This window comes from Rana temporaria, chromosome 2, assembly GCF_905171775.1.
Source record: "Rana temporaria chromosome 2, aRanTem1.1, whole genome shotgun sequence".
NCBI lineage: Eukaryota > Metazoa > Chordata > Amphibia > Anura > Ranidae > Rana > Rana temporaria.
In genome coordinates, this window is record NC_053490.1 from 270,610,002 (window position 1) to 270,634,998 (window position 24,997).

A 24,997-nucleotide genomic window follows, 5' to 3' on the forward strand; every position below is an offset into this window, starting at 1 on the left:
CCTGTGGTTAACTTAAAAGCATTTTTTGCTGTGAAAATGACAATGGTCCCAAAAATGTGTCAAAATTGGCCGAAGTGTCCGCCATAATGTCGCAGTCACGAAAAAAAAAACGCTGATCGCCGCCATTAGTAGTAAAAAAAATAAAATAAGACTATCCCCTATTTTGTAAACGCTATAAATTTTGTGCAAACCAACCGATAAACGCTCATTGCGATTTTTTTTTACCAAAAATAGGTAGAAGAATACGTATCGGCCTAAACTGAGGGAAAAAAAATTGTATATATGTTTTTGGGGGATATTTATTATAGCAAAAAGTAAAAAATATTGAATTTCTTTCAAAAATGTCGCTCTATTTTTGTTTATAGCGCAAAAAATAAAAACCGCAGAGGTGATCAAATACCACCAAAACAAAGCTATTTGTGGGAAAAAAAAGGGCGTCAATTTTGTTTGGGAGCCACGTCGCACGACCGCGCAATTGTCTGTTAAAGCGACGCAGTGCCAAATCGCAAAACCTGGCCTGGGCATTTAGCTGCCTAAAGGTCTGGGGCTTAAGTGGTTAAAAAAAAAAAAAAAAAAAGGGGGTTTAAAAACGGCATACGCCCGTGAAAGGGCAACTACTTTTTCTTTACACTAGGAGCCTGCAAAGCATTGCACCCACGATCAGACCATGTGTGCAATGCAGGACCTTTGTCGACTGTGTACCTATTACAGGCAGGCAGTTAACAGCGTCATGGTAGTTCATTGAGAACTACAAGTTGACAGCTGCAAAGGCTGTCAATACTTTTAGTTCATTCACAGATCTGAATGAACGACGCGGCCGGGTGGGCTGAGCCCTGCACAGCCTTTTTATTTTTTTATTGAGACGGCAAGTTCAGGGAGAAGATCTTCGGCTCGCTGTCACTAGAGGCGGTGGGTCAGGCAGAGGCTGCAACAGTGGGAACATGTTACACCCTATAAAAAGGTTGGACATGTTGCCAAAGGTGAGAGTCACTTTGTAAACTTTTTTTTACAGTTAAAAAAAAAAATTGATTAAGTTTTTTATTATCAGAAGGATCAAACAGGAAAACAAAAAGGGTGGAAAGGAGGAGAGGTGACAGGACAAACTCTGTTGCAAAAGAGACAAAAGTTAAAATAGGGCTGTGTCTTGACGATTCTTTCTCCCTCATTGGCAGCTTTTGAACTTCAGCACCAACTCTTCTGTCAGCCTTCTTTTCTCTAGCTACGCAGTGATACAATCAAGGATGTATATGTTTTAATCATAGAAAATTACATAGCTGTTGAGAACAAGGAAAGGGGGAAAGTTTTCAAAGAGGAAGGGACTTGCGCTAGGCTTCAACAAAATGGTGGCCTCCAGCAAGAAGAAAACAAGAGAAACTCTGGAGCGAATTTCCAGCACATGCTAATCTTGGTAGCATATTTAATATTGTGGAATGTATATTTATGTATAAACATTATGTACTTTGTTAAAGAACATAGTTATGGGTAAAGTTCTGTTTTAGGTCACAGATTCAGAACAAGTATGCAGATTAGCAGTTGTGACTTCCCTTATTTGCATGCTTGTTCCAAGTTAGTGTCTCAGAGCGTTAAAGCCAGAGGCAGCCTCAGTATTTCTCCGGTTTCCTATAAATGGATTGGATACATTTTGCTAGACCTCAGGAAAACAAATAACTTGTGGACAAAGTGTTGCATTGCAATATTAGAATTGGATCCAAAATTATATTTGTATTTTAAAAAGGTACTATGCAGTAACACTTAGATTTTCTAGATATCAAAAGTAGGTTGTACCCCTTTAAGTAGACAATTACCTTAGAGCGCAGAGACTCTGGGGATTCCAGCATGTGTAGCAGCTCTGAATTGTCAATCTCCAGCAGCATTCCTGTAATCTTACCCGCCAATGAAGGATGCATGACTTGAATGAGAGGGAAGAGACGTTCTCCTAACATTAAGGAAAGACAAGAATTACACACACATACACACCAATATACAAAGCATTCCTGTGGGCATGAACTAGGTGTCACTCACCCAACATCTGTTTTTGTTCTTGGGGTGGAGCAGCAGCCAACATTGAGGCAGTTAGAGGTTCCTGTCCCTGTACATGGACTGCAGGTTGAGGTGTCTGCTGGGAAAAATAAAAAAAAGATTTACACACACACACACACACACACACACACACACACTATACATACAGTGCATTTGGAAAATATTCACAGCGCTTCACTTTTTCCACATTTTATGTTATCTTACAGCCTTATTCCAAAAAGGATTATTTTTCACCAAAAAATTCTACCAGATTGATTGCAAAAAACAAAAACAAAAAAACACATGTACACAAGCATTTACAGCCTTTGCCATGACACTCAAAATTGAGCTCATGTCCATCCAGTTTCCACTGATCACCCTTGAGATGTTGCTACAACTTGAGTCCACCTATGATGAATTCAGTTGATTGGACCTGATTTGGAAAGGCACACACCTGTCTATACAAGGCCCCACAGTTAACAGTGCATGCCAGAGCACATACAAAGCCATGAAGTAAAAGGAATTGTCTATAGACCTTAGACAGGATTGTATCGAGGCACAGAAAAATGTCTGCCGCATTTAAGGTCCCAGTGGCCTCCATCATCCGTAAATGAAAGAAGTTTTTAACCACCAGAACTCTTCATAGAGCAGGCCACATGGTCAAACAGAGCAATCAGGGGAGAAGGGCCTTAGTCAGGGAGGTGACCAAGAACCTGATGGTCACTGACAGAGCTCCAGCATTTCTCTGGAGAGAGGATAACCTTCCAGAAGAACAACCATCTCTGCGGCACTCCACCAATCAGGCCTGTATGTTAGTGGCCAGACGGAAGCCACTCAATAAAAGGCACATGGAGTTTGCGAAAAGGCACCTGAAGAACTTTCAGACCATGAGAAACAAAATTCTCTGGTCTGATGAAACAAACATTGAACACTTTGGCCTGAATGACAAGCGTCATGTCTGGAGGAAATCAGGCATCGCTCATCATCTGGCCAATACCAAGGTGGTGGCATCATGCTGTGGGGATGTTTTTCAGTGGCAGGAACGGGAGACTAGTCAGGATCGAGGGAAGGAGGAATGCAGCAATATACAGAGACATCCTTGATGAAAACCTGCTCCAGATCACTCTGGATCTCAGACTGGGACGAAGGTTCATCTTCCAACAGGACAACGACCCTAAGGCAAGATAACATGAGTGGCTACGGGACAACTTTGAATGTCCTCCAGTGGCCCAGCCAGAGCCTTAGCGTTAACCTGGCACACTACCAACTTCTTGCATGGGCTTGCGATTGATTTACCCAATGTCATCAGTCTGTTCAGTTATCCAATAAATGATTGCTGCTTTGAAATTCTAATCTATCTCTACCTACTAGAACAGCGCTCCCTCTGCTGAATTTTGTGAGTTCTAAACGACCCAATAGATGGCACTTCGGTACACACGTGGAAATTGCATGCGATTCCTTGCGCTTTTTGTATTGACGCAAATGGCACCAAAGTGTATCGGTACTCAGTATCGGCGAGTACTTGACCGAAAGTATCGGTATGTGTACTCGCTGATAAAAAAAAGTACAAAACCACTGCTTTTCTAAATCATTGGTTCTTCCTTGGTGATCAGAAAAAATTTGGTCTATTTTGCATTCGTTATTTATAACTTTATTATACAAGAGATGGTGTGTTGAGCAACCCAATTCCATATTGCGCACAAAGCTTAATATTCAGTAAAACAAACCTGTAGTTGTTGCACTCCAGGGAGTGGACACCGTGTATATTTGTACTGAGGCACAGATCGGGATGGTGGAACAGTAACTGGCTGACGAGGTCCCATTGTCTGAGTAGCGGAGGAAACCCCTATGGAGAAAAGTAAATTAAACGACTGCATTTCCACAAAGATGGTAATGAAATCTATGCTCACAATGGCAAACTAAAGAAAAATAAAAGCATTTAGTACATCAATACATACAAGTATCTATGTGTTGCAGAGGTGTAGAGACGGAACACAAGGTGTAACATGCTCTGTCTGGATTTCCTCAGCTATTATTTTTGCACATAAAGCAACTCTTCCTCGCACCACGGAACTGGAACAGGATAAGTTTATAGTGCTCTCAGAGAAAACACAGAAATTACCAGATTGCCTTACCAACTCTCTGGGCTACACTGGAGATGCCACGTGTTCCGTGAGAACTCAAAGGTGGGATATGGCGTATTGACTGGCGGGGGCCACTCTGTCGCACTGTGTTAGGCATGGGCTGAAAGCCTGAAAAGAACATAAAATGTATATATATATGTATATATATATATATATATATATATATATATATATATATATATATATATATATATATACACACATACACACACACACACACACACACACACAGATACTGGTAAAAAAAAAAAAAAAAAAAAGTATGTGCCGAGCTTGTGAGTAGCACAGACCTATATTTTGCCCTTTTCTGTTAAAATCTACACCTCTTGTAGCTACAAACCTCTACCCAATGTAGCCAAAATGTTTTACAAATGGATGCCAAAAGGTGGAAACACCTCATTTGTTGGATGAAAATAACACAGAAATGGTGGCACAGTCACCTAGTAAACCTTACGGCTGAGGAAAAAAAAACCCCTATAACAATTAGATTTGTCAGTGGGTTGCCCTGTAAGGGTGCATTCACACCACGATTTTGTCATCCGTTTTTTACTCACGATTTTAGCTTTAAAATCGTACAAATCTGTATGGCAAAACGGATCCATTCACTGCCATTCATTAATTTAGGTCCCCAAGTGCATCCGATTTGATCCGCATAAGATTTAATACGATTTAAAATCGTATCAAAAAACGTGTCTGCCCACGATTTTTGGTCCTGATTTGAAATCGTATTACAATCGTGTCCGTTTTTTTTTTATATTGTGGTCAATGTAAATTGTACTAAATCGGATGACTGTGCGATAAATCGTACCCGATTTTTTATTACTAGGGTTGAGCGAACCCGAACGGAGGTCCCCGCAAATTCAATAACCAGACCCTTTAGGTCTGATATGGATATTCAGGGGAACCCCGCCGTCAATTTAAAACAAAAATGACGTGCGGTTCCCCCTAAATATCCATAACCAGACCCTTCAGGTCTGGTATGGATATTCAGGGGAACCCCGCCGTCAATTTAAAACAAAAATGACGTGCCGTTCCCCCTAAATATCCATAACCAGACCCGTTATCCGAGCACGTTGACCTGGCCGGCCGCAGAAAAGAGGGGGGGACAGAGTGCGGCCCCCCCTCTCTCCTGAACCGCACCAGGCCACATGCCCTCAACATGGGGAGGATGTCCCCATGTTGATGGGGACAAGGGTCTCATCCCCACAACCCTTGCCCGGTGGTTGTGGGGGTATGCGGGCGGGAGGTTTATCAGAATCTGGAAGACCCCTTTAACAAAGGGGAACCCCAGATCCTGACCCCCCCCCTGTGTGAAATGGTAATGGGGTACACTGTAAGTCTACCATTTCACGAAGGAAGTAAAAAGTATTGTAAAAAAAACACACTGACACAAAAGAATAAAGTCCTTTATTAAAAAAAAAAAAATCCAGCGCTGAAAAATCCACTCGTTCCCGGCTTCCTGCGTTGTCCTGATCCTGCGACGGGTGCGGGTGATCTCCCGCGATGAGAAGATCCAGCGTCGGGTGATCTCCGCTCCGGCGATGTGAAGATCCATCCATCCGGCGCAGCAGCATCCCGGACCTCCTCTCACCGCTGGGCACAGCCCAGCGAATGAGCGGCTGAAGCTGTGACATTTCTTATATAGAGGAGGCAGAGCCACCCGTCACGTGACCCTGCCCCCTCTGACGTACCTCTACTACGTCACTGGGGAAGACCAAGAAGAGGAAAGACCTTTTCTCTTCTCGGGCTTACCCAGTGATGTAGCAGAGGTACGTCAGAGGGGGCAGGGTCACGTGACGGGTGGCTCTGCCTCCTCTATATAAGAAATGTCACAGCTTCAGCCGCTCATTCGCTGGGCTGTGCCCAGCGGTGAGAGGAGGTCCGGGATGCTGCTGCGCCGGATGGATGGATCTTCACATCGCCGGAGCGGAGATCACCCGACGCTGGATCTTCTCATCGCGGGAGATCACCCGCACCCGTCGCAGGATCAGGACAACGCAGGAAGCCGGGAACGAGTGGATTTTTCAGCGCTGGATTTTTTTTTTTTTTTAATAAAGGACTTTATTCTTTTGTGTCAGTGTGTTTTTTTTACAATACTTTTTACTTCCTTCGTGAAATGGTAGAGGTACAGTGTACCCCATTACCATTTCACACAGGGGGGGGGTCAGGATCTGGGGGTCCCCTTTGTTAAAGGGGTCTTCCAGATTCTGATAAACCTCCCGCCCGCATACCCCCACAACCACCGGGCAAGGGTTGTGGGGATGAGACCCTTGTCCCCATCAACATGGGGACATCCTCCCCATGTTGAGGGCATGTGGCCTGGTGCGGTTCAGGAGAGAGGGGGGGCCGCACTCTGTCCCCCCCTCTTTTCTGCGGCCGGCCAGGTTAACGTGCTCGGATAACGGGTCTGGTTATGGATATTTAGGGGGAACCGCACGTCATTTTTGTTTTAAATTGACGGCGGGGTTCCCCTGAATATCCATACCAGACCTGAAGGGTCTGGTTATGGATATTTACCGGGAACCGCACCTCATTTTTGTTTTAAATTGACGGCGGGGTTCCCCTGAATATCCATACCAGACCTGAAGGGTCTGGTTATGGATATTTAGGGGGAACCGCACATCATTTTTGTTTTAAATTGCCGGCGGGGTTCCCCTGAATATCCATAACTTCAAAAATCTTCTTTTTCCCAGACATTATTTAAAATCAGGATCCGATTTTTTAGTGAAAATTTTGACATACGATTCCATCCGATTTTGTCACATACGATTCCATCCGATTTAACGGTCCGTTTATCGGATGGTAAAATCGTGGTGTGAACCTAGCCTAAGAATGCTTCTCAGGTGACCGACCCATCTCTTGGGAATCACACCTAAATGCTTACCCTGAGGTCGTCCTGCTTGCTGCCATCGTGGGCCAGGGCGCATTTGAGCTATATGATTAGGAGCATAGTATGCAGGTCGGCTTTGAGCCTGAAAAGAGAAATGCAATTACACAAATTTAAGACAACGCAATTTAAACCTATAAGGCTACTTTCAGATACCAAACCAACCTGCGGAACTGCTGGCACAAAGTACCCTCCCGGAGCTGGTTGAAATTGGCTAATTAGAGTATTGGCAGGCAGGGCCCTCATTCCAGCTATACGTTGCATATACTGATTCGTAAGATGAGCTTTTCTTTCTTCCTTTCTTTGAGCCAATGCAACATAAAGAGGCTTCGAGCCTACAATTCTTCCATTCATTTCAGTGACTGCTTTAGTGGCTTCTTCAGGTGAGGAAAAGCAAACAAATCCAAATCCTTTGCTGCGTCCATCCTCCAGCATTACCTGAAAAGAGGGGGGAAAAAACCCACATATGATTGTAGTGAAACTCCAAAGGTGTGTTCAGAATTACTTGGCACATTTACACCAAATGAAGGTTTGCGTGTGGCAAAGGTGTAGAGACCGAACACAAGGTGAACCATGCTCTGTCTGGATTTCCTTAGCATTTCTTTTGCACTGGAAAACCTCCCCCTGCACTACACAGCAGGGTAAGGATGAGTTAACAGTGCACATTTTATGACTGCCAAAGTCTAAAATCTACAGATGACATGAATAGAGCAAAAGGCACACAATGGTTTTTATTACCTAGCAAAGAGTTCCTCTCACCTTGGCGCTTGTTATTGACCCAAACGGGGAAAACTCCTTCCGTAGCTTCTCATCATCAATTGTGTCATCCAGATTTTTAATATATAAATTTACACCCTGGGAACAAACAAGAAGCCAACTATTAACATACATAAGGAATTGGATAGCCATAACAAACAAAATATTGTAGAATACAACAGTTACCTACATCAAAAAACTTGTAGGATCAACTAGAAGGCTGGATGAATATCTGGAAATACAAATGTAATAAACCCAGAAGTCATCGTTTAGCAACAGGTGGAGTCTGAGTGAGCTTTGTCAACACTTCTGATAGGTGTTGGGATACCAACTCTGTTCCTGTCCAGTTTTGAGTGTCATAATTCTCCCATGTTAAACACTTTCTATTGCATTAATTCTATAAAATAATTGAGAAACCTACAGGAAGAGCAGGAGTGTCAAGAGTCCAAAGCACACATCTACACACATGGCCAACCTGCACTGTCAATGGATGCACACAGCCTGGCTGAGGACCACCTGAATGGTTGTCCCCCTCAGAAGCAGAGAGCACTGGTGGGGACTATATAGGGGGGGGGGGGTTGAGAGACAAGGGACCATTCTGTGCAATACCACTGCACAGAGCAGTTAAGCATAACATGTTTTTTTAATGAAATATTTTACTTTGTGACCGAGAAACATTCTTCATAGAGCCTTATAACTCAGGAAAAAAAAAAAAAACCACACCCCCCAGTTTAAACTAGATTCTGCCCCTGTGCTTATGAGCATTTCTATTACGTGCCTCTTCTTTTGGGCGCGGCTGTATTGCAGTGGAATGTGGCAAATGGCCACAAAGACTTTGCCCAGAGGAATTAGACCAAGTCACATTCCTTTGCGCATACCAGTAAGAATTTGTGGCCTGACCTATTTTAGGTAAACTACATAATGTAGTTCCCATTACCTTTTTGAAAACTGTCCACTTTGCTCAAAGCAACCATGTCCGGTACCAAGTACAGTTTTCCTGGTGAGCTGGTAAAAAAATCTTACATGGTCTTCTTAAACACTGAAAAAAGTCACCTGTTTCTCAAAACTGAACATGGGCTCCTTTGTATCTAGCAGATGCATATATACATACCTGATAGCGGCTAATTCTCTCTTGCTTCAACTGCTCAAATCGCCGTTTCAGCTCTGCTTGTCGCTCAACCTTTTTTTGCGCTCTGCCGACAAACATCACCTTTCCATTGACATCTTTGCCATTCATGTCATCCACGGCCTAGTACAAACAAACTTTTGTGAGAAATCAGATACAGGCCCCTACACTGGATAGCACAAGTTCTGTAGAGCTCCCGAGCACCTGGCACTCCCCTGCAAACATTATCTGTCTGCCTGGTCCTTCAAGGGAGCTCTTACCTTATTTGCATCTTCATGTTTTTCAAAGCTGACAAAGCCAAACCCTTTGGACTTGCCACTGGGGTCAGTCATCACCTTAACGCTCAGAGTCTTGCCTACAGCCAAGAGACACCAGTTAACCACAGAGGTCACAGGGTCACAGCATGCAGGTGCACGGCACACGCATGATACCAGGTGCCCACATGCGGGAGCAGAGTCAGAACTCAATAGGTTAACCACGGCATATGCGTGAAACCAGATGCCCACATGCACGAGCAGAGCAAAGGAGCTCATGAGTTTATTCACACGCTAAGCCAGAAGCAAGTGCCCACTTATTAGAATCAGAAATTCAGTTACCGTATTTGCTGAAAGTCTCCTTTAGTCGCTCATCATCCATATCTTCTCCAAAATTCTTGATGTAAACGTTTGTAAATTCCTTGGCTTTGGCTCCAAGTTCTGCCTCCCTCTCCCGCCTGCATTTAAAACGCCCAACAAACCTGTAAAACAATTGTCATAAATATTTTGCACCACGTTTGTAAATGTTCAGTAAAAACAGTTATTCCCCAACATACTGAAAGAAACACTTGCAGCTATGCTTAGGTATGGCAGAACATACATTTCAAGCTTAAAATGAAAAGTCCACACAAAAACCAGATGTACAGGAAAATAGGGCTTTAAGTTCTGCATACCAGTCGAAATTCATTAATAACAAATTCCCTTTTTAAACACTTCATGCCCAAGCATCAATGCCAGCCATAACTTGACAAGCTTGTTTCCCTGTAAATCGTTCCTCAGTGTAGACTAAACAGATGAAATGCAAAAGCCCACTGAAAACATTCTGGAAAAGATGTCCACATTCTACAATCCCTCACAGCACAACTCCTCTCACACTTTGCGGTCGTTCAGCAGCATGCCGTTCATCTTCTCTATGGCTCTGTCTGCAGCGTCTTGTGTCTCAAAGTGCACAAAAGCGTACCCCTTGGAGCCATTCTCATCACACACCACCTGTAGAAGAGTGGGTGTTAGAGGAGTCCTTGGTATAGCAAACAAAGCATCCCAATAATAGAAGACAAAAAATGTCAAGGTCAGAAACTAACCTTACATGAAAGAATGTTGCCAAACGCAGAAAAAGTGTCATAAAGTGCTTTGTTGTCTATCGATTTATCAAGATTCTTTATGAAAACATTGCCCACACCAGATTTTCTAAGAGATGGATCCCGCTGTGACCACATAATCCGTATGGGCTTTCCTTTTATCACATCAAAGTTCATAGTGTCCAGAGCACGTTCAGCTGCAAACAAAAAAAATCCTTTTTAGAATACAGTTGCACATTTTGATTGCGTTGCTTGGGAGTTAGGAGATCTAAACAGATTGCTTCAATGTTAAACTCCAAGTAAAACACTAAATGTACATATAGTTGAAAAGAATGAACTATCTTATCAGACAAAATAATTAAAATTCTACAATTCCAATCATGCAATCCAGTGGTCTCCAAACTGCCGCCCGAGGGCTGGATGCCCTTGGGGCACTATCCCTCCCACTGATACGAGACACTATTCTGCCATCTGACACAGACAATGGAGCATCATTTCTCCCACTGACACAACTAATAGAGCACTATTCCTCCCTATGATACCAGCAATGGGGCACTATTCCTCCCCCTAATACCAGATGTTCACTAACAATGATGCCAGGAAAATTTCTACTCCTGCTGGTCAAAGTCCGGGCCTCCAAGAGTCTGAAGGACAATAAATCGGCCCTTTGTTTAGAAAGTTTGAAGACCCCTGATGTAATCCAAGTGCTCCTTCCAGACAGCACATCTTGGTGTTCCCTGTTCAGACTACACTGCAGTAAAAGCAGAACCGTTTCCCAAAACATCTACATTAAAGACCAGCAAAGAACGGTCACAGCTGCTTCGGCTCTCAAACTGTCAAGCCATCTAACAAAGGCTAACATGGCAGCTTCCCTGGTTGTAAAGGATAGGGGGGTTTAGTTCCGCCTTAGGCTATGCAGTGTGCTGTAATTGTGTTTATATTGTGACTAACAGTATTGCACAAAGCCATAAAACTCATGTGAGAAGTGAGAACATTGCTGTGCAGGAGATTCCAGGAGGCGGATTTCAAAAGACAATCAGGTACTAAATGTATTTTAACCACTTAAAAACAACCGGACGATATACGTCGACAGAATGGCACGGCTGGGCACATGGACGTACAGGTACGTCCCCTTTAAGAGCACAGCCGTGCGTCGCGAGTGCGGCCTGGTCCGAAGCTCCATGACCCGCGTTGGGGTCACAGTAGCTGAAGAACGGGGAGAGGCGAGTGTAAACAAACCTTCCCCGTGGCTCGTCACTGATCGTCTGTTCCCTGTCATAAGGGACGATGATTAGTGACGTCAAACACCCAGCCACGCCCCCTACCGTTAAAAAACACATTAGGTCACACTTAAGGGTTAAGCGCCCCCTAGTGGTTAACCCCTTCACTGCCATTTTCACAGCAATCAGTGCATTTTTATAGCACTTTTCGCTGTGAAAATTACAATGGTCCCAAAAATGTGTCAAAAGTGTCCGCCATAATGTCGCAGTCATGAGAGAGGGGAAAAAAAATAGTTGTAAAAAATAAAAATGCAATAAAACAATCCCCTATTTTGTAAACGCTATAAATTTTGCGCAAACTAGTCAAATGCTTTTTTGGGGATATTATAGCAAAAAGTAAAAAATATAGAATTTTTTTCAAAATTGTCACTCTATTTTTGTTTATAGCACAAACAATATAAACCACAGAGGTGATCAAATACCACCAAAAGAAAGCTCTATTTGTGGGGGGGGGGGGGGGGGGGAAAGGACGCCAATTTTGTTTGGGAGCCACGTCGCACGACAGGGCAATTGTCAGTTAATGCGGCGCAGTGCCGAATCGCAAAAAGGGGCCAGGTTCTTAACCTGCATTCTGGTCCGGGTCCTAACTGGTTAAATAGTGTGCAATTTTGTACATTTTTAAAGTGACCTTGTCACTAGCCAACAGAAGTTAGACCAGAACGACCCCATAACAGAAGAGGAAGAATACTTAATCTTTCAACAGAACATTAACCAATTCCCGATCGGCTCATGTACATTTACGGCGGCAGGTTGGCTCCCCTGCATGAATCGCCGTACCTGTACGTCAGCTCCTTTAAGAGCCACTGCAGGTGCACTGCATGGCGGGGGCACCATGTTTGCGGGCAGGAGAGCTAGAATGGGCATTTGTGTGTGTAAACACTAGGGCTGCAACTAACGATTATTTTTATAATCGATTCGTTGGCTGATAATTTTTTCAATTAATCAGATAAAATAAAAAGGATAAGTTTATTTAACCTCTTGACCACCGCCCCATGTCCAAAAGACGTCCTCTTTTTAAAGATGGATATCTCGGTAACGGCAGCAGCCGCTGCCACAACCGAGATATCCATCTCTTCAGTGGGCGGTGGTGTACACGATAACGGCGAATCCGCCGCAGAGACCGTCGTTATCGGTAGCGGCGGAGGCGATCGGGACTGTTCGGCAGCTGACTGGGGTTGCGCGTGAAGGAAAAATCTCCTTCACCCGTCCCCATAGCTCTGCTGGGCGGAAGTGACGTCAAAACGTCAGTCCCGCCCAGCGTGTTAAAGCAACATTTTTTTTTTGTCATTTGAAAAAAATGACAGTTTTAATTTTTTTTTCTTTTTTTGCATTTAAGTCTAATTATGAGATCTGAGGTCTTTTTGACCCCAGATCTCATTTAAGAGGACCTGTCATGCTTTTTTCTATTACAAGGGATGTTTACATTCCTTGTAATAGGAATAAAAGTGATCAATTTTTATTTTTTTATTATTTCAGTGTAAAAAATGATTAACTAAATAAAAATAAATAAGAAAACAAAAAAAAATTTTTTTAAGCGCCCCGTCCCGACGAGCTCGCGCACAGAAGCGAACGCATACGCGAGTAGCGCCCGCATATGAAAACGGTGTTCAAACCACACAAGTGAGGTATCGCCGCGATCGTTGGAGCGAGAGCAATAATTCTAGCCCTAGACCTCCTCTAACTCAAAAAATGCAACCTGTAGAATTTTTTAAACGTCGCCTATCGAGATTTTTAAGGGTAAAAGTTTGACGTCCTGCCACGAGCGGGCGCAATTTTTAAGCGTGACATGTTGGGTATCATTTTACTCGGCGTAACATTATCTTGCACAATATGTAAAAAAATGTATTGTTGTCTTATTTTTTAATTCAAAAAAGTAATTTTTTTCCAAAAAAAGTGCGCTTGTAAGACCGCTGCGCAAATACGGTGTAACAAAAAGTATTGCAATGACTGCCATTTTATTCTCTAGGGTGTTAGAAAAAAATATATATAATGTTTGGGGGTTTTAAGTAATTCTCTAGCAAAAAAAAACTGTTTTAGTCTCGTAAACACCGAATCTGAGAAACAAGCCCGGTGGTAAAGAGGTTAAAAAAAAAAATGGGGATAACTTTACTGTTGTCTTATTTTTTAATTAAAAAAAGTGTAATTTTTTCCCAAAAAAGTGCGCTTGTAAGACCGCTGCGCAAATATGGCGTGACAGAAAGTATTGCAACAATCGCCATTTTATTCTCTAGGGTGTTAGAATAATAAAAAAAAATTATATATTGCAGCTTACAATCATTAGATATTGTGGCTACATTCCTTTTTTTAGCCGTTTTCACCTGATATGGCCAGTAACACATCCTTTATCAGAGTACCTCCACTCTGGATGAACGGGAGCACAGAGGGGACCCTACGCACCGGCGCCGAATAGAGCCGAGCCAAGCTTCCTTCAGGAAGTCGTGATGCGCTGTGTGCGCCGTCGTTTAGCATGCCAATTGATTGGCATGTCAATAGGGATTCCCTACCCGGAAGCCGCGGTGAATTCTATGGCTAAACAATATCTACAGGGGAAAAAAGTGTCATGTTATTTACAGAACTGGGCTGGATATAACGTTAGAAATTTTTTATACGGTGAACCTCCACTTTAAGAAAACAAATTCAGCCATCATATTATCTAAGAAAATGTAAGCTACAATATAATAAACGTTTGCTTTTGGGTTTAACACTACTTTAAAGAAAACTGGTCATAAAAATCTTGAGGCTGCCACTGTTGGTTGTCTGTTACGTTTTACTGCTAGGCGGGTGGTATTAACCTTTTTCGGCCGCCAGCAGGGGTTAAAAGCGCCTGAACACCTCCGCAAAAAACGATGGTATAGCACAGCAAAAATAGCGACCCTGTACTGCCGACACCACCCGTGCCCCAGTGTGAAAGCAGCCTTCGGTACTACAGCCAAAGCATCCTCATCAAAATGACAGCTAGCATTTTCAGCCGCGGAATGGTTATGCTAGCCTACATATTTCTCACAACAGATTTAAAAGACATTTTTCAACCATCATAGCTTTCTGTTGCACCCGATTCCCAAGACATAGGACATTTTGCCATTGCCACGATGCGCTTAACGTAGATCTCCAATGCCCATTCAGAAAAAAGGAACAGTTCAATGAGTCCTAAAAGTGGCTTGGACAAGAATTTGAAACCAGAACATAAATGTGAGCGCTTCTTACACCATGGGCTCACCTTTCACTGCTTCGCTTTAAGTCAGGCATGTCAAACACAAATAAAACAGGCCTAACTGTGGAATTAATCTTAGTCATCTCAGGACTACTGGGGTCATGCCTACTTCAATCTAGAAATAACTTGGCAATTAAAGCGGAGGTTCACCCAAATAACATCCATATCAGACCAACTTCTTTATACTTCTAACATGTACAGTCCGCATTTTTTTTTTTTAGGCTGTACATACCTTATAATCTATATTTTCAATCCGGCTTCCAGGTATCTCTCCCTGCGGGAGTAGGCGTTTCTATGCCGAGAAGGAATGTCATCTGGGAGGTCGCCCAGATGATTGACGTCTTCAGAAAAAGTTCCCCCCGGCGGATAAGGCCCCGCCCCCCGTATTGCGTAGGCGCGTCACGCAGAGCTGCGAGTGGTATAGAGCGGACTCGCAGAAATCCATGTTCGGCTTCTTTCGGAAACGCAGTGACTCGCCTACGCAATACGGGGGGCGGGGCCTTATCCGCAAGGGGGAACTTTTTCTGAAAGGACGTCAATCATCTGGGCGACCTCCCAGATGACATTCTTCCTCGGCATAGAAACGCCTACTCCTGCGGGGAGAAGTACCCGGAAGCCAGATTGAAAATATAGATAAGGTATGTACAGCCTAAAAAAAAAAAATGCGGACTGTACATGTTAGAAGTATAAAGAAGTTGGTCTGATATAGATGTTATTTAGGTGAACCTCTTTAACGGCAATATACATTTTTGCAGGGAAAACGGCTTAATTTCCTGAAGTATTCAGCAGCATTATAATGCAAGTAAGGGTAGCCTGTATTCACTGGGGCCTCATTAATGCCAAAGCAACAGGTTCAGTTTAACCTAGACCCTCCTCAGTAGCATATACCCACCTTACTTTTACTGCTCTAGAAAAGTCCTGTCTAAACTAAAAGTCACAGCTCAAACATAGCTACCGAATCCCCATGTGGCAAAGCTAATGGGCCTAGCCCTGCCAGATGCAGCAAGTCACATGCTACTCTACACAGAAGTACAGGAGTTTCCTTCTGGATTTCTGCACATTACACTACTGTAATGCACTGTAGGCACTTCCTTTAGGTATTTATATTGCATATTCACACTTGATAACCTGAGCTTTCACTTTTTGTTCAAAAGTAACAAAGCATTTGATCATTCAACTACTAAAGAGCTAGGACGACTAATAATGTATGGGGAGTTTATTTACAATATACTAAGTATATTAAAAATATGCAGGTCAGCCACAGTTCATATTGTACACAGGTCAAGCTTGTGGGAGCAGCTGACATGAGTTTATTTTGAGCTAGGTAGATTTATGTCCTGGTTACAGCTGAAGAGAACACCCTGGGGCTACTAGCAAAAAAAAAGCTATGTAATAAATATGTACCTCAACATAATATGCCCACTGACAAAAATGTATGTGAACTGACAATATTTGAACACACTTCATCAGAATATTTGGTACAGAAAACAAAAGAACTAATCACACAAAAAAAATAAAAGATGCACTGAAAGGGGAGGTCAAGACCTAAAACGGCATCAATGTTACTAGATGACACAAATAGAACATTGTAATAAAAAAATTAAAACTTAAAGCGGTAGTTCACCCTGACCCACATGATGTTACCATCGAGACAGGCATTGTAGCGCGAGCTACAGTATGCCTGTCCCGATTTTTTTAACCCCGTACTCACCTCGTAGTCGTCCATCGTAGATTCCGGCTCCCGCGGGGAATGGGCGTGCCTATGGAGAGGGAGGATGATTGACGGCCGGCCCTGGCACGTCACTCTCCCCGAAGACAGCCGGAGTAGGTCTCGGCTCTTCACGGCGCGTGCGCACAGGCTATGCGCACGCGTCGTGAAGACCAAGCCTATTTCGGCTATTTCCGGAGAAGCGTGACGCGCCAGAGCCGGCCGTCAATCATCCTCCGTCTCCAGAGGCACGCCCATTCCCCGGTATCTTCGATGGACGACTACAAGGTGAGTATGGGGGGAAAAAATTCGGGACAGGCATACTGTAGCTCGCGCTACAGTGCCTGATTTAAAGGTAAAATAAAATTTTTTTTTTTTTTTCCTGTCGATAGGGTGAACCCCCGCTTTAAGAGAATGTCAGCGTAGAAATACTGAAGCTGTGACAGCTGACTTGTTTTAGATGCTACATATGCTCTGGGGCTGTAATCATTGTTCCTTTACTATTAGTGATACTAAAGTCTTTTGTTTAAAAACAATAAACATGTTGTACTTACCTGCTCTGTGCAGTGGTTTTGCACACAACAGCCTAGAGCAGTTATGGTGAACCATGGCACCCCAGATGTTTGGAACTTAAAGGAACACTAAAAAGGCACAATTATTTTTTTTAAATAACAAACATGTTATACTTACCTCCACTGTGCAGCTCGTTTTGCACAGAGTGGCCCGGATCCGTGTCTTCTGGGGTCCCTCGGCGGCTGTCTCGGCTCCTCCTCGCAAAAGCTTTCTTTCTACCTTCATGCGAGCGAGCTCGCATGGTGGAAAGCTTTTGCGAGCGCGCTCCTGTGATACAGCAGCGGCCATAGCCTTTACAACCCTTTTAATTTCCCATGATGCTCAACAACACTGCAGATCTGGTGCATGAGTATCACGGGAAATGTAGTTCCAAAACATCTAGGGTGGCAAGGTTCCCCATCACTGTAGAGCACTCTTCTCGGGACCCTGGGGACCTCACTGTAGGGAAAAGTGGTTGTACAACCACTAAGTTGTATTGTGTATGACCAGCTTAAATCGGAGCTCCACCCTAAAGTGGAACTTCCGCTTATCGGATTCCTCCCCCACTCCAGTGCCACAATTGGCTCCTTTCGCGCGGGGGGGGACGGGACGGACTTGTCTTTGACAGGTATCCTTTCCCACTTCCGGAAGTCCGGCCGCGGCGTCACCGTGGGGCTCCCGCATCCTCCCCTGGCCACTGGACTAATAGGAGAGAGGAGCGGGCTTTGCGTATGAGCAGTAGGGTTCCCGGCGTGAAGCCGAAAGGCTACACTGCCGGGTTCCCTTACCCGCAATGGCGGCGGCGGCAGTGTAGCCTTTCGGCTTCACAACTGGAACCCTACTGCCGACATCGCTGACTCCAGGACAGGCATGTGTCCATTTATTAAAAGCGAGCAACTGCAGTATGTGTAGCTGCTGGCTTTTAATACGATTTTTTGTACTCACCGTAAAATCCTTTTCTCTGTCATCCATGGACGAACACAGCTTCCTTAAATCTTGACTTGTGGGACGTCCCCAAGCAGTGTCAAAAAACAAGGGGTAGGAACAGCAATCAAAAACTAACTTCACCCCAAACAGAGCTCAACTTTAAACAGCCGCCTGCAAAACCTTGCGGCCGAAGGAAGCATCTAAAGATGCACTCATATCAACCTTGTAAAATTTGGAAAAGGTGTGAACGGACGACCAAGTCGCCGCCTTACACACTTGTGAGACAGACACGATATCGGAAAGCCCAGGAGGCACCAATAGCCCTGGTCAAATGCGCCGTGACAGGAAAGGGAGGCGCCCGCCCCTTAAGGGCATAAGCCTGGATGACGGTCTGCCTGATCCACCGAGAAATGGTGGCCAAGACGGCTAGGCCCTTCTGTGGACCAGACACAAACAGTGAGTCAGACCTCCAAAAACGGAGCCGTAGCCGACAGGTACACCCGCAAGGCATGTAACACGTCTAAAGTATGGAATCTTTGGAATGCGACGGCCAAGGACACAAGGATGGAAGTACAATATCCTCATTTAGGTGAAAACCCGAAACTACCTTTCCGAAGCACTGCTTTATCTTTATGAAGGACCAAGTATGGTGACTTGCAAGACAAGGCCCCCAATTCGGAAACCTGTCTGACCGATGTAATGGCAACTAAAAAGGCAACTTTTTGAGAGCGCGTCGAGAGGAATTTCTCTGATGTTCTCAAAAGGGAGGTTCCAGAAGAACAGGGAGCACCAGATTCAAATCCCACCCACGGAGGAAGTGGTGGTCTAATTGGGGGAAATCACATGTCGAACCCCCTGCACAAACGTACCTACCAGTGAATGGGTCGCCAAGGGTCGTTGAAAGAAAACAGCTAGGGCTGAAATGTGTCTCTTAATGGTGCTTAAGGCAAGTTTCTGATCCACTCCACGCTGTAAAAACAGCAGGACCCTGGAAACTGAATACGTCCGTGGACGCCACTCCATCTCCTCACACAGAGATGTAAGGCCTGCCAAGCGTGATGGTAGATCTTTTGGGAAAAGGACTTCCGCGCCCTCAGCATAGTTGAGATGAGCGAATCTGACAGACCTCGGTCCCTTAGTACCTGGCTTTCAATAGCCATGCTGTTGGAGCCAGCGACTGTAAAGCAGGATGAAGTATGGGACCCTGAAATAGAAGGTCCTCCCGCATTGGAAGCCGCCAAAGGTGCATCCGCCACCAGGCGCACATGGTCGGCGTACCAGGAACGCCGGGGCCAATCTGGAGCGATTAGAATCACCGGGGCCCCCTCAGTCTCCACTCTGCGGAGCATGAGGAAGCAACTTCAGTGGGGGAAAGGCATAAATTGGCCAATACTGACCTCACGGGGCCACCAACGCATCTGCCCAGGGATCTCTGGACCTGGCCACAAACCGACACCTTGCGATTGAGTCGAGAAGCCAGAAAACCGACATGCCCCACCTCCTTTCCGCCCAACGCAGCATGCGAGCGACCTCCGCAGCCGAGCTCCTTGTTCCCCCCTGATGGTTGACATAAGCCACCGCCGTGGTCCGACTTGATCCTGATTGGACGCCCTTGTCGCCTCTGCGACCACGAGGAGAGGCACAGCCTGATCACTCGTTCTAGTACATTGATCGGCAGGCAGGATTCGTCCGGGTCCAGCGACCCTGGGCCGGCTGGACCCCCCAGACTAGCCCCCTCCCCCCCCTCACCTGTGAGGCTGGTCTCTGTCGTGATCACAGTCCAATGGAAGGGAAGGAACGACTTCCCGGACTGAAGAGCCGGGGGATCTCAGCCACCAACTCAGAGAAACCCTGACCAGGTGACTTACCTGAATCTGACAATCCAGAGACAACGGAGATTAGTCCCATTTGGACAGGATCTCCTCCTGCAAGACGAGTGTGGAATTGGGCATACGGTACTGCCTCGAAGAAGGCTACCATGAGGCCCAGGACCCGCATGAAAAAACGGAGAGACGACAATTTGCAGGATGCTAACAATTTCACCGCCGCCTGGAGTGTCTGCAACTTTTTTCAAAGGAAGGAAGATTTTGCCTCCGAGGAGTCCAGAATCAATCCTAGGTACTCCAGACACTGAGTCGGTACCAAGACTGACTTTTGAATGTTCAAACACCCAACCAAATTCCCGGAGGGTCCGACTGGCTATAGACACGTCCTCCACCAATTCTGAGCCAAAAGCAGCTCTCAGAAGATGGTCTAGGTAGCCCACGATAGCAATGCCTCGCTGTCTCAACAAAGCCAGAATCGGGCAAGCACCTTGGTGAAAACTCTTGGTGCCGACGCTAGGCCAAAAGGAAGAGCCACAAATTGATAGTGGTCTCCGCCTATCGCAAAGCGCAGAAACCTCCGATGCCTGGCACAGATGGGGACATGCAAGTATACGTCTTTGATGTCCAAGGACGCCAGAAAATCCCCTGGATGGAGCGCAGCAACCACCGAGCGAATTGATTCCATCCGGAACTTTCGAACCCTTACAAAGGCATTGAGGACCTTGAGATCCGAGATTGGACGGACTCCGTCCTTCTTTGGGAACACAAACAGATTCGAATAGAATCCCTGAACCCTTTCCTTCAGTGGCACAGGTAAAATTACCCCGCACCTCAGCAAGTCTTGTACTGCCCCCATTAAGGCAGTCCGACGAGTCGGAAGAGGAAGATTTGAGGGAAAGAATCTGTTTGGTGGACAGGAAAGAAACTCAATCTTGTACCCCGAAGTGACTACCTTGCAGATCCACTGGTCTGAGAGCAGGGAGGTCCACTGATCTGCAAACCCGCAAAGCCACCCCTCCACCCTTGAGTCGGGGGAAAAACTTAATGCGGCAGCAGGCTTGTTTGCCGGCTTATTTGGCTTGCGCACCCTGGGGCGCTTCTGTCCCCCAGCTGGACCTTTGTCAGCTTGGGAGGATCTGCCCGCGGGCCCTGACTGACGAAAATACAGCTTCTGCGCGGAAAAGGAAGGCCCCAGCTTACGGCGCAGCTCCTTCTCCTTAGAGGACTGAGGGAGAAGTGTGCTCTTACCTCCAGTGACATTCTTAATAATGTCGTCCAGCGAGGTACCAAAAAGCCTCCTACCTTTGATGGGCAAATCTGCAAGAGCTTTTTTGGATGCTTGGTCAGCGGACCAGCATTTCAGCCAAATCAGGCGGCGCAATACCACCGCAGATACAGAAGCTCTGGAGATCAAGGGGGCAGCATCCAGAGTGGCATCACAGACATACACAAGGCCCTGTACCAACTGGTCAGCCAGCCTTACGCACTCTGGAGGAAGCTGATGCTCCTCTACTGTCTGTTGCAATATCTTTGCCCATTCAGTCTGGGACACCAAAGTTGCAGCCAAGATAAGCCGCAACGCTGACCCCAGCATGGTGAACATGGAATGGCTCACCGCTTCGGACCTCCTATCAGTAGGGTCCCTAAACGCTACCTGGAGAGTGGTTACTTTGTTTAACCGAGCGACCGGGGGGGGGGGGGGGGGGGGGGGGGTGGACACAACGACCGGAGGGCAAACACATTTTTTTTTTCAAAAGGCTCTACTCAAAATAACGGACCGCCATGCGCTGAGGGACCACAACAAAAGGACCTCTGCGGCCATTCCCATTCCTTATCTATGAACTTATCAAAGAAAGACACTTAAGGAAAAACTTTAACAGAGCGGTTTGACTTGTGCGACCCAAAAGAGACTGAGCCCTGTGTGGAGATCTCAGCTGTATCCTCCAGCTTGAGAGAGACCCTCACAGCATTGATAAGTGCCCTGTCTTGCGCTGACCCGGATGAGGGATCCTCCTCACTGGGAAGGTCCTGGTCTGCATCCTCCGACAGTCCAGAACCGGGTCCTGTGCCGCAGCCAGGCCCGAATCGGAGTCAGAGCATTTCCCGGAAGATGGTGGAGGGAACTGCAGGTGCACTGGTTGCTGCCTCAGGAAGGTTTGGGGAAGAAAGGTCAGTCACTGACTCCATGTTGCCCACTGACAGCCCTTAGGGATTTAGTCAAAATACTTGAACAAAAAAACTTCCACCCGCCTATGCTGCACTGACCGGGGGGGGGGGGGGGGGGGTGATTTTACCCAGGGGACTCACCTCCCAGCCAGAATCTGTTCAGCGCCGCTGCCAGCTCTCCTTTCACACACAGCGTGTGCCTGGAAACTGAGGTGAATTGCGCTGTTCGTGCCATCCAGGAAGCTAGTCCAGCACTAGAGGCCAAAAATCCACTCCAAAATAGCTGTGAAACGTCTCAGAGAAAAAGGGCACGGACCACAAGAAAACGGCCGCCCGCAATGCAGACCTGCGTCACAGTGCGGCCATGGCAAAATGGATGCCAATGGGAATATCCAATGATAAACACAGGCAACAGAAAAATGGCGCCGGCGCTACCAAAATGGCGCCCAAACACAGTGAGGTGGACAAGCAGGCCGCAGTGGAGGCTTCCAAAGAAAAAAACTACCCCCACAGAGAGAGGGCCTGGACATCCCCTAACCAGGACCTGGAGTCCCACAAAGGTATACCCCGGTTGCAGCGAGCCCCACAAGGGGAGGAAAAAGGGTGACAGAGGGAGAGGAAAAGGAGGACAGGAGAACCCTCTTCCTAGGAATGCCCAGCTGTTCCATCCTGCCGAGGTAGGAGGAATCGTACTTACCCGTCCCTGCTGGTGCGTTCCTGACAGACCTTCAACCGAGTAGTACGGAGTATCTGTCGGCCCTGTCCACTGTGACTGAGACAGCAAGCAGCCCAGTCATATGTGAACCCCGGAGCATATAGCTCACCAGCCAACCCCTAGAGCCATGGGGTATGTCGTGGCCAACCCAGCAATTAGCTAAGGCCTGCTCACGCTCGATGGCCGGACTGGGGGAACTACAAGGATCTATATTATCCACCCTGTCACCCAGCCGGCAGTTGATAGAAGATTCTCAAAATAAAATCATAAAATAAAAATTTCTTCAGGACCCTGAGCCTCTACTAGGCAGAAAAAAAACTGAGCAGCTGACTACAGGGCATAGAGTTAAATCTGGAGGGACCGCCCCCTGGGCGGGGCTGTTCAACTCTGTTAAAGTAACATGTATTTAAATATCTAATATGTTCTGCCTAGTCCTCGCCTATAGAACAGGAACATAACCCACAAGTCAAGATTTAAGGAAGCTGTGTCCATCCATGGATGAAAATAAAAAAAAAATTCCCGGGCCTCTTTAAAGTGGTTCTAAAGGCAGAATGTTTTTTTATCTCAATACATTCTATGCATTAAAGGGGCTGTAAAGGTTTGTTTATTTTCTAAATAGGTTCCTTTAAGCTAGTGTATTGTTTGTTTTCCTTCTAAATGTTTTTATTTTCCTTTGAATTTCTCACTTCCTGTTTCTCCTCAGTAGGCTTGCCCACATGCGAGCTGTTCTGGCTGGGGGTTAGTCAGCCAGAACAGCTTACTGGCGAGGAATAGGAAGTTAGAAATTTAGACAAAGAAAAACATTTAGAAGGGAAATCGAAAGAAAAGGTAAGTGAACCAACAATGCACTACCTTAAAGGAACCCATTTAGAAAATGAAAAGCAAACCTTTACAACCCCTTTAAGACAAAAAAAAAAACTCAGTATGCATTAGCCCCTCTCGATCCAGTGATGTTGCGAGAGAGCCTCGGCTGTCCGGGACTCTCCCTCCCGATTGACTGAGACACAGCAGCGGTCACCATTGGGTCCCACTGCTGTCAAAGTCAGTGAGCCGAGGAGAGCCAGATCCGAGCCACAGCTCCATGTCTGAAGTGAAACACAGCCGCCGCTCGGCAGCTTGCTGTGGAGGCAGGGATCCCAACAAGTGAAGTGATTTTGCACAGAGCAGGCAAGTATAACATTTTTAAACAAAAAAAAAGGATTTTAATATCACTTTGAGCTTGGGTTCACACTTGAACACTGCATGTGATTTGCACAAAAATCACACCGCATTCCTATGCACATTGCGTGATGCAATTTCAGCTATACATTTTGTATGGCTAAAATCGCATCAGCACCAAAATAGTGCAAGCCCCCCCCCCCCATGCACCTGAATCGCATGGATGTTTGCACCCACGTGATGCGATTCTGGCAATCGCACTACATTTTGCAATCTGTTTCAGGGTGTTAAGACAACATTGACACACAGATCGCATGGATGCTGTGCGATTGCAAAGCAGAAAATGCACAGGATTCACTGCGTTTCCCACATCACATGAGTGTGAACCAGGGCTAAATGTGACTATACAATGTGATCGTGCAATAACCTCTAGATCTAACTAATTCCATGGTTTACATGATTGGCTACAAGCTGAATGAATTGTTTGGGTAAAATTAATAGATTGTAATGTGTATAGCAACATCATGGCTATCCAATTTTGAGCAACCGGGTTGCAAAACGGGAGCTAGTGCCCTTTGGACTCTTATCTAGTGCAGTAAGTATCAACTCCTATGCCCAGGCATTGCCCCACTCACCATCTGCAGGCTGCTGGAAGTTGACATAGGCATATCCGAGCGATCTCCGTGTGATCATGTCCCTGCACACTCGTATAGACAGGACAGGTCCTGCAGGACTGAACTTCTCATACAGCATGGCCTCCGTGACATCAGGGTGCAGGTCTCCCACATACAGGGACGCCATAGGGTAGCTGTTGGTAGCCGTGTGCATCTTCCAACCCACAACTCAACCAACAAGGGGAAGAGAGGAGGACGACTCGGTCTCCACAGGAGAAATACCAGGTTTCTTAAGGCGAGAGGCAACAGGTGTGTGGGAGCGGGGTACAGACAGAGCGCGGCCTAGGACGATAGAGCAGCGTGTGTGTGGAGCGGAGTGTGCTTTCACTGGTGTTTGGTGAAGGGACCGGGGGGGTTATTACTTGCTTTAGGTTCTATGCAAGGAGCGTCGTGTTGTTACCCCTTCGTCTTTATAGTAGGTTATTTTTTTTTTTTACGCCCCGGTCACCCACGGGAAAGCACGCTCTGGCCAGCACCCCGCTCGCTTCGCAGGGAGGACAAGAGAGACCGGAAAA

General features: G+C 45.9%; 1 protein-coding gene and 2 non-coding genes across 8 annotated transcripts in view; all 3 read right to left on the reverse strand.

The window, feature by feature from the left end:
* The window catches only part of PABPC4 (poly(A) binding protein cytoplasmic 4), a 31,031-nt gene extending 6,034 nt beyond the window's left edge, over nt 1-24,997 (reverse strand). The window contains exons 1-13 of one of the 6 annotated variants that reach the window (XM_040336957.1): nt 24,444-24,995; nt 10,269-10,462; nt 10,061-10,176; nt 9,529-9,668; nt 9,193-9,287; nt 8,918-9,055; nt 7,810-7,905; nt 7,216-7,488; nt 7,048-7,135; nt 4,155-4,271; nt 3,747-3,865; nt 2,023-2,116; nt 1,806-1,936 (exon numbers count right to left, since the gene is read on the reverse strand). In XM_040336957.1, the coding sequence (XP_040192891.1) occupies nt 1,806-1,936; nt 2,023-2,116; nt 3,747-3,865; nt 4,155-4,271; nt 7,048-7,135; nt 7,216-7,488; nt 7,810-7,905; nt 8,918-9,055; nt 9,193-9,287; nt 9,529-9,668; nt 10,061-10,176; nt 10,269-10,462; nt 24,444-24,636 (1,794 nt within the window). In that variant the 5' untranslated portion in view covers nt 24,637-24,995. Of the gene's footprint in view, nt 1-1,805; nt 1,937-2,022; nt 2,120-3,746; nt 3,866-4,154; nt 4,272-4,436; nt 4,676-6,994; nt 7,136-7,215; nt 7,489-7,809; nt 7,906-7,996; nt 8,039-8,917; nt 9,056-9,192; nt 9,288-9,528; nt 9,669-10,060; nt 10,177-10,268; nt 10,463-24,443 lie in introns of those variants that run through there. The other 5 variants (XM_040336956.1, XM_040336955.1, XM_040336958.1 and 2 more) reach the window with 5 other exon arrangements.
* On the reverse strand, nt 3,986-4,117 carry LOC120929797. The gene has a single exon (XR_005747495.1). It is a non-coding gene; the product is annotated as a small nucleolar RNA SNORA55 (small nucleolar RNA).
* Nucleotides 7,584-7,712, reverse strand: LOC120929798. Its single transcript, XR_005747496.1, has one exon. It is a non-coding gene; the product is annotated as a small nucleolar RNA SNORA55 (small nucleolar RNA).